Source organism: Sinocyclocheilus grahami, unplaced genomic scaffold (assembly GCF_001515645.1).
Source record: "Sinocyclocheilus grahami isolate Dianchi unplaced genomic scaffold, SAMN03320097.WGS_v1.1 scaffold210.1, whole genome shotgun sequence".
NCBI classification, from domain to species: Eukaryota; Metazoa; Chordata; class Actinopteri; order Cypriniformes; family Cyprinidae; genus Sinocyclocheilus; species Sinocyclocheilus grahami.
Genome location: NW_015505389.1, coordinates 729,930 through 746,048, shown reverse-complemented (window position 1 = coordinate 746,048; position 16,119 = coordinate 729,930). Strand labels below are relative to the sequence as shown.

The window sequence follows — 16,119 nt, the reverse complement described above, 5'->3', positions numbered from 1 at the left end:
ATAATATATGCGTGTACGGTGTATATTTATTATGCATATATAAATACACAAACGTGCATGTATATATTTAAGAAAAGTATGTTATGTTTGTATATTAAATATACTTATATATATATGATATAATTTATACAAATATAAATTATACATGTAAATATTTACAAAAAATATGCTTTATGTGCATGTCTTTATATATACATAATAAATATACACAGTACACACATATGCAAACAAAAACTTTTATTTTGGATGGATTAATCGCTTGGCAGAACTTATATTTATATTTGTCTACCATTTGAAACCTAATAAACTTACCTTGCAAAGCTGTGGCTGAAGTGTATTATTTCTATAAAATAAATATGACATGGTTTTATGTGTTTTTTTTTATAATACGACAGTCTTTTTTAGGTGTTGCATGAGTATCTAATGTTTTAGACAAATATTTAACAGGGTAAGTGACATAAGTAGGCTAAATATCTGTAACTTTTAACTGCACAGAACTCATATTCCTTGCACACTCACACACAAAAATCGAAAATACGCATTGAATGTTACAAAAAAGCTGCTTTGATGGCTTTAGATGCGCTGGAAGCATCCATTTGGACACTCGACCTCTCCGAGAGGGTCTTAGCAAGCCGACACGGTTACTAAAACACACTCCGAGTCCTCCTCTAGATTCCTGAACATACACTGAAATTGCATGCAGACATTCTGAGTGCAGCTTGACTCACCAGGTCAGGTGACAGTCCCAGTCCTCTGAGCTCTCTTACACTGTTCTGCGTGGGTTTGGTCTTCTGCTCTCCTGTAGCGCTGGGCTGGACATCACAGGCGAGACAGTACGTCACTCATGTGATATGATGCTCTATAATGCGCTGTTCTGTGTGCGCCGACGGGAAAGCATACAATCCTCACCTGTGGTACCAGACTGACGTGAATATTGCAGAAATTCTCTCTCTTCACTTTAAACTGGAACTGTCTGAAGGCTTCGATGAAGGGCATGCTCTCTATATCTCCGACCGTACCGCCCAACTGCAAGCACATCAAAACCTCAGACACCCGTTCTAACATGCATCCTATCAAATGCAGTGTCCAGCTCTCGTCTCACCTCGATGACGCAGACCTGGGGCTCAACGCCATCGTCGTCTACGGGAACTTGAGCTTGACGCATCACCCACTCCTGAATAGCATCAGTTATGTGTGGCACCACTGGGACAAATGAACATACAATGAAACACAGACACACCAACTTCTCTTTCCAACACAGCATGATTTATCCATTTAAAAGACTCTCGTTTACGGTCTACAGTGTGTGACATGCTGTTGATTTCCACAGAAATTTATTTTGACTCGTACGGTCCCTCACTAATGCTTATTTTGGTAATCTGGTAATGTTGCGGTAATAAAAGCAAACAATCGCCTTTAAAATGACTTAAAATACCGTATTGACCCGAATATAAGCTATTTTTTTTTTTTTTTTTTCATCTGAAAAAATGCGGGCGTCTTATATTCAGGGTCTAGAGCAGTGGTCACCAACCTTTTTAGGCCCAAGATCCCTGACCTCGGCCTTTATGAAAGACAAGATCTACCTACTGAAGAATTGATAGAAAAAGACATCCCAGATTGTACTTCAAATTTGAGGTCTTTTACTTAGTATTTTAATTAGTGAAGCGCCGATCATAGCGGATTCAGAATTCAGATTTTCTTTTTTAACTAGCAAATTGGATTCTGATACTGACTTTTAAGCAAATTTATTTATTGGCTATTTGCTTTATAACAAACAAACTGACTTTAAACAAAAATATCTAGCCATTTGAAATTAGAGGCAAACAATGCATTTTAATCACGATCTGCACGGGCAGTTGTCTTTGATTTGATTTAGATTAATTTCGGGATTTAAAACAAAAACAGAATGGTCTGACTTTAGGTGTTATTTATTTATTTGCTACATAAAACTTCTGCACGAAACAAAAACAGCAGGTCTGAATGAGACGCACTCTCTGACAGTAGGTGGCGCTTATGAACAGGGTTGCCAGGTTTTCGCAATAAAACCAGTCCAATAGCGTTTCGAGGAGGGTTCCCCATTTAAATAAAGTCGCATTCGGAGGTAAAATACACGTTTTTCGGTAGGGATCTTCCAGTAAAATTCACATTAAAGGGACTAAATATCTCGTTATTGGGGTCGCTTCAACCCGCGGACATGAACAACAACCCGCGGCAACAGTGTTAAAGTAGCCCAATTCCGCGGGAAAACCACGGACTTGGCAACACTGCAAACATGCAATATGAAAATAATTGAAGACAAAATGTGTTTTACTGAGAAAAAACAAGATTGGGTTTTTAAAAAGCCTTTTTCCAAAAGGTACATTTGGAAAAAGGGGGGTCGTCTTCTATTCGGGCCAATACGGTACATATATGTGAGCCTGGAGCACAAAACCAGTGTTAAGTCGCTGGGGTATATTTGTAGCAATAGCCAACAATACATTGTATGGGTCAAAATTATTGATTTTTCTTTTCAAGATCATGTTCCATGAAGATATTTTGATCATTTCCTACTGTAAATATATCAAAACTTAGTTTGATTAGTAATATGCATTGCTAAGAACTTCATTTGGACAACTTTAAAGATGATTTTCTCAATATTTTGCACCCTCAGATTCCAGATTTTCAAATAGTTGTATCTCGACCAAATATTGTCCGATCCTAACAAACCATACATCAATGGAAAGCTTATTTATTCAGCTTCAGATGATGCATAAATCTCAATCTCGAAAAATGGACCCTTATGACTGGTTTTGTGGTCCAGGGTCATATTTAATAGCAATGAGGCAATAATAATTAGTTCAAATAAAGTATCAAAAGCAAGTAATCATATGATTTACAAAACTGGTAAAATGCATATTATATAACGGATAGTTCCGGTCCTTGATTCTGATTGGCTGAGCCACGTTCTAAGCTGTTGTAAATTACTCTACAAACACACACCTTTGTTTACTTCTGTAACCACAACTGTTTCTGAGGAGCTACATTGTTTGGTGGAAGAATACTGTTTTTATTTATATCATTACACTTTATTTGCTCTGTTTTATTTTGTGAAACCTTACTACATATATGGAATAGGTACATATTTAGCAACACCCCTTAGCGGTTATAAATTCACTGTAAACCACGGCTTTTTGGGGCTAATTGCTTTAATGTATTATAAACAATAGAGCTAATGTACATTGCACATCACGACGACCTGCCGATTGTTTTTACCCTTTACTGCGCGATCTAATCCTTGTTTAATATCGACTAAACGACATTTCATTCAAATGTCCACTTCATCTTCAATATCTAGCCGTTTCCTTACGACAGAAATGCTACAGCCACTGAAATGTTTTGCATATGTGGATACTCAGAGCGCGGGTTTGCGCTTTTATTTTGAAATTGCGATGAACAGCAGCACGTTTCGAAAGATATTGATGTTTTCTCCTGTGCTTGCGTAGGTTTAGAAACGGCTTGCCTTGCAAATCTGATGAAATGGTGCACGCTGCGTTCCCAGATCAACGTTATAATAAACCCGAAACTCACAACAACGATGCAGAGACGGAGTTTGAGACGCTCCACACATGTAAATGATAACAGTTTGTGCGGAGCAGCATTTACTGTGAACGGAGACCCTCCGAGAGGCACGCATGTAAATGATCACAGCGCACATATTAACCCTGCATCGTTGCGTTTGTGATTTCCCAACAGCATTATGCTTTATGATGATTTTAAAATGGGTTTAATATATCATGCAGCCTTGGAAAACGGTCTAATAATGCGCTTCATGGATTCTCGACCGTGGAATGCACCGGTTACTCGACACGGGCAAAATGCAATCGAGGATTTTTTTTCAAACCGAGTAGTACTTGAATTGAATATATAGGAATCGTGACAGCCCTAACTTACAGTGAGCATCTATGGGGCAGACATGGACAGGAACTTCAATAAACATTAAGGGTGTATTCACACTTGGCAGGTTTGGTTCGGTTAAAACATACTCCGGTGTAATTGCTTTGCTAGTGTGACTTTACAGCGTGTTTCCAGCTACTTTCATGTGAAAATGTTCATGCATGTGCACAACGGAGGACTTCCCGGCACTGTTTTATCTTCTTCACACATTTTATAAGCTCTTTGAGAGTTTTCAGCTGGTAAAGATGCTATTTGCTGGCATTGTTTTGGATGTTCTGCAAATATACACCATAAAAGCCATCCAATCAGGTTGTGTCCTTGTGGCTTATGGTTTGCATCTGTATATTTGGTGTATTAATAATTACAGTATGATAAATGGGCTACATCACTTTCCAACTTCCGAGTGTGAACTCACCCTAAACTAGGCCATTGTGAAAGTACATAAGACCTCGGTCTCACCCTGTACGGTTTTGCCCAGGTAATCTCCCCTGCGCTCCTTGTTGATGACGGACTGGTAGATTTTTCCGGTGGTCAGGTTGTTGTCTTTGGTGAGCCTGATGTCCAGAAAACGCTCATAGTTGCCCAGATCCAAATCCACCTCTCCCCCATCATCCAAAACGAACACCTCACCTACACAAAATACAACACATTCATATAAAGACCACAGAGCTCTACGACCATCACCCGCATTAATAACAAAGATGTTTTAAACTCTATATCTGAAGATAGATTTATACACGTTCTCGAGTAGTGAGTGGTTGTGATGCTAAGGAGTTGTTTTGTAGCTACGAGGTCGCTTCTGCGGGGTTTGAGCATGCTCCGATGCTATTAGGGTGTATTGGGCGATTGCTAGGTGGTTGCTCTTTTTTTCCCCAAGTGGCTGTTTAGCATGTTGCTGTGTTTTCTCAGGGTGGTCTACACGGTTGGTTGTCCACCCCAAAGTCTCTAGACTTCTAGAATTTGTATCAATTGAAATTTGACCTATTCATTTATATGTGGATTCCATCTATTCTAAAACAATTAAAATTGACATTTTTGAACCGTAAGATTTTAAATGTTTTTTTTTGTTTTAAGAAGTCTCTTCTGCTCACCAAGCCTGCATTTATTTGATCCAAAAGTACAGCAAAAGCAGTAATATAGTGAAATATTTTTACTATTTAAAATTTCTATTTGAATATATTTTAAAATGTAATTTATTCCTGTGATCAAAGCTGAATTTTCACTTGCTGCTTTTGTAACATTATACATATATATATTTGGGGGGGGGTATAGAAATGTATAGTTTTATTTAGTAAGGATGCTTTAAATTGATCAAAAGTGATGATTAAAGCATTTATAACGTTACAAAATTTTATTTTCAGATAAATGCCGTTCTTCTGAACTTTCTATTCATCAAAGAAACCTGGAAAAATTCTACTCCGCTGTTTTCAACAATAATAATACACGTTTCTTGAGCAGCAAATCAGCATATTACACTGATTTCTGGATCATGTGACACTGATGGAGTAATGATGCTGGAAATACAGCTTTGATCACAGGAATAAATTATATTTGAACAGATATTCACATAGAAAACTCCTTTTAAACGGTAAAAGTATTTCGCAATATTACTGCTTTTGCAGTATTTTGGATCAAATAAACGCAGGCTTGCGCAGAAGAGACTTCTTTAAAACACATTTGACTGGTAGTGCATATATTTACCAGATAATTGCCTAGTTTGTTCAAACAGCTTCTTTTGACGTGACGTGTGGCCAAGTATGGTGAACCATACTCTGAATTAGTGCTCTGCATTTACCCATCCTAAGTGCGCACACACACAGCAGTGCACACACACACACACCGTGATCACACACCCGGAGCAGTGGGCAGACATTTATGCCTTGCTCAAGGGCACCTCAGTCGTGGTATTGAAGGTGGGAGAGAGCGCTGTACATTCACCACCTACAATCCCTGCCGGTACGAGACTCGAACCCGCAACCTTTGGGTTATGAGTCCAACTCTCTAACCATCATAACCATAATCATCTTATTTGATCTGCACGGCGCTGTGACACTGACCTGTAATGATTGATATCAGACGTGGCTGGATGTAATCTATGAGGAGTGGTGTGGGGTTACCGTGCTCGTATGGCGAGAAGGTCCCAGCATCGATGTTGATGTAGGGGTCGATCTTGATGGCGGTGACGCGCAGGCCGCAGGACTTGAGGATGGTTCCCACGCTGCTGGCTATAATGCCTTTCCCGATGCCCGAGATCACGCCGCCCGTCACCAGAATATACTTCATTCTGCCAATCACACCCTGGACAAACGAAAAGACAGGATTTCTTTTATATGACAGTTCATTAAACGCGGGTTGCACAATTTAAGGGAGCACTGATTTGAGTCGTTTCTTGTTAAAAAGCAGATGCTGTCATCACCTAACAAGTGCAATCTCACTCGAGCCAAACTCTGTGTCAGGAGCAAACACTTCTTGAAAAAAACTGATCTATGGGTTTCCTCGCCCTCTGTTAATACCTGAGAACACACCACTTCCATTAATCCTCAAATATCACATAAAGGCAGAGGTTTACAGCACATCACACTGCAGCTGATCAGAGACTCATGCACTGAAACCTTAGGAAATACACACAGTTGTACAGCTGATCGTTTGGTTAATTTATTATTGGATGATAATGTGTGTCATTATACCAAGCTACCACACTTAAAGAGAGAGCAGTAACTGTGGCAGTAACACTGAGCAGCATGGTAAAAGATGCACCTTACAGGAAAACCTCAAATGTAGAACTGATTGGGAAGAGTTTGGATTCAGCTCTTTATATTCAAAAATAAATGAATAAATTAATTAAGTAGGACCACACGTTTGTTGCACCTCTATATAGAGGCTACGATACCAAAGATGCTCGTTTAATAAAAAACAGCGTCGCTCGTTTCTATATAACTCAGTAACGTTAGAGTGGCGCGTGCTGCGGTGTCTCTAGCTTGCACATCCTTCGCGAGCACGCTTCCCGCAACAAAGCTCCACTTACCGGGTGATCCGAGGAGGTATTTGGATATTTAGTGTAAAATGCTCGACCGGCCCGATGTGACAGCTGTTGAACGATCTCTACAGCACAAAAGCAAGAGTTGTAAAGCGAGAATAAACGAGTGCACATCACACTTGCGCTCAGCGCTCATCTACACGTGCTGCTCGAGCTCTTCTTCTTCTTCTGCTGATGTTTAGTGGCGGTTGGCAAAGCAGCTTTTGGTGCATATTCCGCCACCTACTGGGATGCAGTGTGAGGCGATGCTATCAAGGGAAATGCTAATTTTATTATATAAATGTGTTATTTTCAGAAAATGAATAAGAGCTTTATAACCTACTGTTTAACACGTTCTGTAATGCCATAGCATTAACGCCGGCAGATTTTAATTCCTCTTTTAACTGTGTTCTTTCCCTTTCATATGCCCTACAGTTAATCAGCACATGCTCTACAGTTTCTGGAAGTCCACAGTGATTACTTTGACCGGATTCATGTCTTCCCATCATCTGGAGGGATTTATTAAGAGTAGCGTGTCCATCGCGATACCACTGTGTCATCCCTTCTATTACCACGAGCAGCTCTTACATGTCCTACTTGTTTATTTATATCATACAAATGTCGCCCTTTGTTACCTTTATCCCATCTCTCTTGCCATATCTTTCTGACAGCTACTTTAATTAAACCTTTAATTTCAAATTTACTCAAGGATATATGCATGTCAATATTTGTGTGCTGCTTCACGATCTTGTCCACCTCCTCATGTCCTTCCACTCCAACAGGAGCAGCACCCACACAAATCCTGCTAGGATTCTCAGTTGCCGTACTCGGTACAAACTTTGCAGTACTTCTAATAAAATATCTGGTCTAGATTCTGCTTTTCCACTCAGTATGCTTGTGAGAGCAGAATATGAATCTGCACAGATTAGCACTGTTGCTGGTTGTATTTCTTCCACCCACTGTAAAGCTATCTGAACAGCGGTCATCTCTGCGGCATATACTGATATATCATTAGAAGCTCTTCTTGCAGATTTATATTTAAAGTGAGGACTACACATGGCAGCACTTGTATGCCCAGTTTCTGGGTCTTTAGAACCATCTGTACACATTTGTAAAAATTGAAAGTAATGACTATCTAAATGCTGCTGCACTATTGTCTCTTTGGGAACATATTTCTTGTTTTCGTTTATTAAATTAGATATCTGCAAATCAACTGGCAGAGCCGCCGTGGGGCTAATATCGATATTACTGATACCTATTTGTTGAGCCTACTTGCCTACTGTCCAGCCAAAACTATTTATATATGTCTGCTCATATTCCCAGCAGCTCTCCAATACATCTATTATTTTAGTGGATGATTGGTAAAACGACCTTTAATAGCAGTCCAATATACCATCTTAAGCTGAATTTCACGAATGTCTAGTGGTGTTTCACCCATTTCTACCTGCAAAGCTGTCACAGGAGAGGATCTAAACGCTTCACAACATATTCTAAGGGCTTGGTTTTGAATGACCTCTATCCTATTTAATAATGAGGCTGATGCTGAGCCATATACTATTCTACAATAATCAATTGCTGACCTAATTAATGCACTGTATACCCTTTTAAGAGAATGTCTAGTACAGCGATCCTCAAATCTGGCCCACGAGATCCACTTTGCTGGAGAGTTTAGCTCTAACCCTAATCAAACACACCTGAGCATGCTAATCAATGTCTTCAGGATCATTGGAAAATCACAGGTAGCTGAGTTTGGTCAGGGTTGGAGCTAAACTCTGCAGCGCATTGGCCCTCCAGGGCAAGATTTGAGGAACCCTGGTCTAGTAGCTCGCCAATCTACTCCTGCCAAGCACCTCAGCACATTGACTCCTTTCTTACATTTATCAACTAACTTCTGCAAATGTTCATTTGGAATCCATCCATACTCCCAGATACCTTATTAGTGATACTTGCTCTAATGTTTGTTTATACAATTTTAATTTAACTTCAGGAGTTTTCTTCTTCTTTGAAAAACATATTACCTGGGTTTTTTTCAACTGAAAGACGAAAACCCCATTGATTAGCCCAATTTTCAACAACATCTATAGCCTCCTGTGCTTTTTGCCCTACGTACTGCAGGTTCTTCCCTTTTTTCCACAAAGCTCCGTCATCCGCATATAGTGCTTGTCCTGTTCCTAATTCAATTTCCCCAAAAATATCATTTATCATTATATTAAAAAGTATGGGGCTACAAACACTTCCTTGAGGGGCTCCATTGTCTATTTGATCAATATCAGAGTATTCAGTACCTACTCTCACTTGTATTGTTTGTTCTTGCAAGAAATCCATAATCCAGTTATATAACCTCCCCTTGATGCCCATTCGATCTAATTTAATTAACAGCCCTTCCTTCCACACCACGTCATACGCCTTCTCAATGTAAAAAAAACCTCCTATTACAGCTTTCCTTATTTCATTCTCCAAGCATACAACTGCATCTAGTGTACTACGTCCCTTTCTGAATCCACTCTGATATGGATGTAACAAATTTTTGGTTTCCAAATAAAATAATACTCGTGACATAACCATTCTTTCCATTAGTTTGCACATGTCTGATGTTAAAGCAATAGGTCTACAGTTCATCGGAATAGATTGGTCTTTCCCAGGTTTTGCAATAGGTACTATAATGCCTTGTTTCCACGAATACTGGAGTTTCCCTGATTTCCATACTTCATTGTAAAGTTTTAATATGATATTTAATGCTTTTTCTGATAGATGCTTGATCATATCATAACACACTTCATCTTTCCCTGGAGAAGTATGTCTTACCCCTTTCAGTGCCTGTTTTAGTTCATTCAGTGTGAATATGGCATCCATTGGACTTTCCGAGGAAACTTTTTGAATTAAAACATTTGGATTATCTCTTAATCTTTGTTCTCTTTTTCCCCTCATTTCTTCTGAAATGTTATCATTACTATGCACCTTTACAGATGCCTCAGCCAAAACCTCTGCCTTTTCTTTATTACTGATAACTTGTTTATTTCCACTTATTAAAACTGGTATACTGTTAAAATTATGTATCCCTCCCATTTTTCTGATCATTCCCCATACATCACTGATGTCTACATTTTCACCAATTCTATCACAATATTCTCTCCAATGATTTTTTTTAGCTACACATAACTTTCCTTACCGCTGCCTGTACTCTCTTATATGCAATAAAGTCATCAAAAGAATATGACTTTTTAACTCTCCTTAATAACCTATTTCTTGTTTTAACTACTTTACTACACTCATCAGTCCACCTTGGCACATTTTTCTTTTTCTGCCTACCTATACTTTTACCTATCACATCTTCTGCAACCTCACAAAGAAAGCTGCTCGAGCTCTTCTTCTTGAACGATTTAATAATGGCGGTCGACAAGCCAACTTATGGTGTACTACCGCAACCAGCTGAACTGGAGTGTGAAGCATTAACGAGAAAGAGGAAATAAATAAATAAATTCCATAAATAAATAAACCAACCGGTAGTATTAATATGCCATTTAAATTCTACTTTCTAATCCTGTTATCTTCAGGTAACTAGGAATTTCTCTCACAATACTTGTCTTTCCTGAGGCACAACTTAAAAGATTTGATATAGTGAAATTAATTGTATGACTTAATAATTTATAATTTATAAATTTAATTTATTTTAAAACTGTTTCTCAGTTTCTTAAATAACTCCTCTATTTCTTTGGTATAAACTGCACAATGTAGAAGTACGTGCTCAATAGTCTCTGGCGGTGTTCGAAATGCCATACTATCATACTACTCTTACTATTTCTGCAGTATCCAGCATGTATGCTGTGCATAGTATGCACATTTTCTGTATGCATGCAATACCCGGATGACCTACTATATTCGCCAGCATCTGCTAAATATAACTCAAGAACACTGAAATCAGTACAGAAGCTGTTCGGAATGGCATACTATATTGCAGTATGCTGTGTGTATACTGTGAATAGTATGTGAATTTTCTATATGCATGTAGCTATACTGGGCTGGAGTGTGGACCATTGATGTAATAGGAAGAACTAAAACAAAAATAATAATAATAATACAAAATTAAATAAAAAATTAAATCCTGTTAAATAGATTTACTTTTTTTTTTTAAGAATTTCATTAAAGCATTATATATTTTATAATGATTCAAGCCATTATTCAACAAAGTTTTAAGTGTAATATTTTCTATCCCTATTTCTTTTAATTCTTCCAACAGAAATGCTCTTTCATTATCATAAGCAGAACAATGTACTACTGTTTCTGGTAATCCACACAGACTACAGTTCCCAGACTCATGCTTAGTCATTTTATATAGAGAAGAATGAAAAGCAGTATGGCCAATGCTAAGTCTGGTAATGATTGTATCTTCTCTTCTGCGACCAAAACTAACTCTTTCAACCTTTATGATAAAGATGTCTTCCTCTCTCGTCCTTATTCCAAACCTCTTGCCATCTCATTTTAATTGATGTTCTAATTTTAGCCTTAACTTCTTCTTTGCTTAGTGGAATATTAATTTCTATATGTGATCATTTCAGCGCCTGTTTTGCTAAATGGTCCACAACCTCATTTGAAGTGAAGTGACATGTGGCCAAGTATGGTAACCCATACTCAGAATTAGTGCTCTACATTTACCCATCCAAAGCGCACACACACAGCAGTGAACACACACAAACCGTGAACACACACCCGGAGCAGTGGGCAGCCAAGCCATTTATGCTGCGGCGCCCGGGGAGCAGTTGGGGGTTCGGTGTCTTGCTAAAGGGCACATCAGTCATGGTACTGAAGGTGGGAGAGAGCGCTGTACATTCACTCCCCCCACCTACAATCCCTGCCAGTACGAGACTCGAACCCACAACCTTTGGGTTATGAGTCCGACGCTCTAACCATTAGGCCACGACTTCCCCACTCATTCCCCATTTCCATCCACTCCCACGTGTGCTGGAACCCACACGAAACCTATCTTATGTGTACATAAAATAATTTCATAGAAAATGTCTTGTCTTGAAGAAGATCTTCGACTGATAAGGCTTGATAATGCAGAGAATGAATCTGAACATATCACCGCATTCATTGGCCGAGTATCCTCCATCCTCCATCTAGATGCAGTTTAACATCTTTTGCTATTGCTGTATTTTTGTCATTAATCATTTCTTGCAAATTAAAGTCTAATAATGGTAAAGGGAATAACCAGGGTGAAATGTGTGACTCTACTACTGTAGGGCTTATAAATGTATTTTTAAAACCTATATTTACAATAAGGGAACATTCTATTTATTTATTTCCTTCCTTCCTTACTTATTTATGTTATTACTATTGAATCAGTAATTAATATTCATCGTGATTATCGCGCCTCCTAGTTGAAAAGTCTCTGTTTGCAGATGACGGAGCTCTGTGGAAGAGAGGTAGGAGTGTTCAATGTGTGGTTAAAAGCATGCAGAATGCAATTAATGAAGTAGAAAAATGGACAGATAAATGGGATTTCGTTTATCAGTGTCGAAAACGCAGGTCATTTGATTTTCAAAAAAGAGAGAAAGTCCTAATATTAAATTAAAGCTATACGGTAAACCTTTAGAACAAGTGAATGTGATCAGATATTTGGAGGTATGGTTTGATTCAAAACTGACATTTGCAATTCATATACAAAAAAATTGTTGATAAATGCAAAAAGGTTTTAAATATATTAAGATGTTTAGCAGGGGTAGATTGGGGCCCCAGGGGTCACTCATGAAAGAATATATTTTGCATTAATTAGGTCAACTATAGATTATGGATGTATAGCATATGGCTCAGCGTCGAAAGGTTTGCTGCAGAAAGTAGAAATTATATAGTCACAAGCATTACGAATATGTTGTGGAGCGATTAGATCTTCTCCTATTCCTGCCTTACAGGTAGAAATGAGAGAGATGCCGTTTGATATTAGAAGATTAAAGTTGATGTTTAACTTTACCTGTCTTGAGCCTTCACTTTGCCAATTATAAGCTATATTGTTAGTAGCCTGGATAGCCCCTCTGTTACGGGGCTGACGAGACGTGAGACTTGCGGATCCATTCGCAGAGCTTTATTAGACACAGACAGAGACGTGGTCATACAGCAGGCATGGGTCAGATGAGGGCAAACAGGTATATGGTGGGCAAAACACAAGAATAGTCCTAGAGCTAGCACAGGTCGACGATCGGCAGACAGAATCAAAAGGGGCAAGACAAAAGGGGTGTTTAGAATAGGGAACACTTATTCACTATTAACTACGAATTTTCCCTCAAAAAATTCCTAATTTGCTGCTTATTAATAGTTAGTAATTAAAAGTAGTTTTTAAGTTTAGGTATTGGGTAGGATTAGGGATGTAGTATAAGGTAATGTAGAAAAAGGCATTAATATGTGCTTAATTACCACTAATAAATGGCTAATATTCTAGTAATATGCATGCTAATAAGCAACTAGTTAAGAGATCCTAAAATAAAGTGTTACCTTAAGTTCTACTTCTGTAGTTATTTTGGTTTAAGTAACTCAAAAGTAATACAGGAGTCATGTAACTCATTACAATTCTGAGACAGTAATATTGTAAGGTAAGGAATTACTTTTAAATAACAGTAACAAGTAATCTATAATGTATTACAGTTTGGAAGTAACTGATTTTATTCACTGTTCCAAATAATTACAATCGATCTAATGATCTCTGAACTTAAAGTCTTTAAAAGCATAATAAAAAATAAAAATAAAAATAAATAGTTTACATGCATACAATTATTGAGTTAAAATACATTGAAATAAATATCTTAACATGTTAACTTTGACATCCCCAAATTTTGTAAAATTATTTACTTATTTAAAAAAATGTTTTGGAAACCCTGCGCTAACGTACAAAGTTGTCTCCAACAAAACTTATAATAACCTGCTCAATTTTTTTTTTTTGTACACAGATTTACGTAAGAACATTTCAATCATCTGTTACGACAATAAGACTTCATTTAGAATTTTTATTAATGTTTGCACTCATCTCCAAAAGAAACAGACCACGGATAGTGATTCTTCAGTGAACAGTCTATAAGAGACTTGAGTCCATCAAATTGAGGTTTGAATCAAGACAACAACACAAGGACATAGGACTTTTTTTTTATAATGAACCTGGGTCATGGGGTGTATAAGGTCTTAGATCATCAGACACCCTCACTCAGGTGTCCCAGCTGTGGGTGATCAGTCCAGTGTCCAAATGGTTTGCCCTTCTTAAGCCACAGCCACCTCTATGCTTTTTTTCTGCAGTTTTGTTTATGTTCTTGATGACTCTCCTTTCCTGCAACCCTCTGATACCAAGGAGGCTGAATGACCGATGCAATGACTGCCCTGCAAAGCCCCTGGCTAATCGATGAAGCTGACAGAAACTAGAGCTAACAGTAACATGTATTTGCTTGTTTAGTTTGAAACTACTAATAAGATAAAATCCTAAATCCTTAATGTCAGAAGGTGCAGAGTAAGACTACCCAGGTCAATAACATTCAGATCTGTGTTCTCTTTTGGCCCGAACAAGATAATTCACGAGTTCACCCTGCAGGAGTCGGGGTGGAGGAGGGATGCTGAAAGACTTTAGAGAGAATGAAGGTAAGACGGCATAGGCTATTTATAGAGGTTCTCTCTCGAGCTGATAGGATAGACGATGTGATTGCTGATAACGAATTGGCTGGGTTAATTATCTGTATGTGCTCCTCCCGAACTTTGTCAATAAAACATCATTTTGCATTTTATCAAGATCAAATCTGACCCTTGTGTTCCAGAAACGTAAACTGCTTCCATAGATCGACCTTTAGCTGCCAGTCATGTGCTGAAACTAGCAGGGCAGTTTGAGGCCCTGGAAATCCAGGCCCTGAGGAATTCCAGTCAGGATTTAGACCGTATCAGTATTGAGACTGCTCTCATTAGAGTTACAAATTACCTGCTCTTATCATCTGATCATGGTTGTATCTCTCTATTAGTGCTACTGGATCTTAGCACTGCGTTCGACAATATTGACCACAACATTCTTTTGAAAAGACTAGACAACTTTGTTGGCATTAATGGAAGTGCATTAGCATGGTTCAAATCGTACTTATCTGACCGTAACATATCGATCACAAGTGCAGTATGGAGTACCTCAAGGCTCAGTACTAGGGCCGTTACTTTTCACGCTTTACATGTTACCCTTGGGAGATATCATCAGGAAACACGGTGTTAGCTTTCACTGTTATGCTGATGATACTCAGCTCTATATTTCTTCACGGCCCGGCGAAACATACCAATTTGAAAAACGAATGGAATGCATAGTCAATAAAAAAACTGAATGACGAGTAATTTCTTACTGCTAAATTCTGAAAAAACAGAGGTGTTAATTATAGGACCTAAAAACTCTGCATGTAATAACCTAGAACACTGTCTAACACTTGATGGCTGCTCTGTCAATTCTTTGTCATCAGTTAGGAACCTAGGTGTGCTATTTAATAGCAATCTTTCCTTTGAAAGTGATGTTTCTAGCATTTGTAAAACTGGATTTTTGCATCTCAAAAATATATCTAAATTACGACCTATGCTCTCAATGTCAAATGCAGAAATGTTAATTTGTGCATTCATGACCTCAAGATTAGATCATTGTAATGCTTTATTGGGTGGTTGTTCTGCATGCTTAATAAACAAACTCCAGCTGGTCCAAAATGCAGCAGCTAGAGTTCTTACTAGAACCAGGAAGTATGACCATATTAGCCCGGTTCTGTCAACACTGCACTGGCTCCCTATTAAACATCGTATAGATTTTAAAATCTTGCTTATTACTTATAAAGCCCTGAATGGTTTAACACCTCAGTATTTGAACGAGCTCTTATTGCATTATAGTCCTCCATGTGCACTGCGTTCTCAAAACTCAGGCAATTTGATAATACCTAGAATATCATGAGGATGAGTCCTCTGCACAATGTGACATTGCTGCAGCCTGGAATTGAACTGCTGGTTTCGTCTGGTCAGAGGAAAACTGGCCCCCCGACTGAGCCTGGTTCTCCCAAGGTTTTTTCTCCATTCTGTCACCGATGGAGTTTTGGTTCCTCTGGCTTGCTTAGTTGGGGACACTTCATTTCCAGCGATATCGTTGACATGATTGCAAAGATACTATTTAAACTGAATTGAGCTGGATG

The 16,119-nt window shown here is 38.4% G+C and overlaps 1 protein-coding gene across 1 annotated transcript in view; it reads right to left on the bottom strand.

Moving 5' to 3' along the window:
- LOC107595904 (CTP synthase 1-like) overlaps positions 1-7,157 on the bottom strand; it is an 18,930-nt gene extending 11,773 nt beyond the window's left edge. Inside the window, exons 1-6 of the mRNA XM_016286494.1 lie at positions 6,959-7,157; positions 6,051-6,231; positions 4,393-4,563; positions 1,103-1,203; positions 910-1,026; positions 729-812 (exon numbers count right to left, since the gene is read on the bottom strand). Coding sequence (XP_016141980.1) covers positions 729-812; positions 910-1,026; positions 1,103-1,203; positions 4,393-4,563; positions 6,051-6,231; positions 6,959-7,084 — 780 coding nt within the window. The 5' untranslated portion in view covers positions 7,085-7,157. The remainder of the gene's footprint in view (positions 1-728; positions 813-909; positions 1,027-1,102; positions 1,204-4,392; positions 4,564-6,050; positions 6,232-6,958) is intronic.
- Between the last annotated feature and the right edge of the window lie 8,962 nt (positions 7,158-16,119).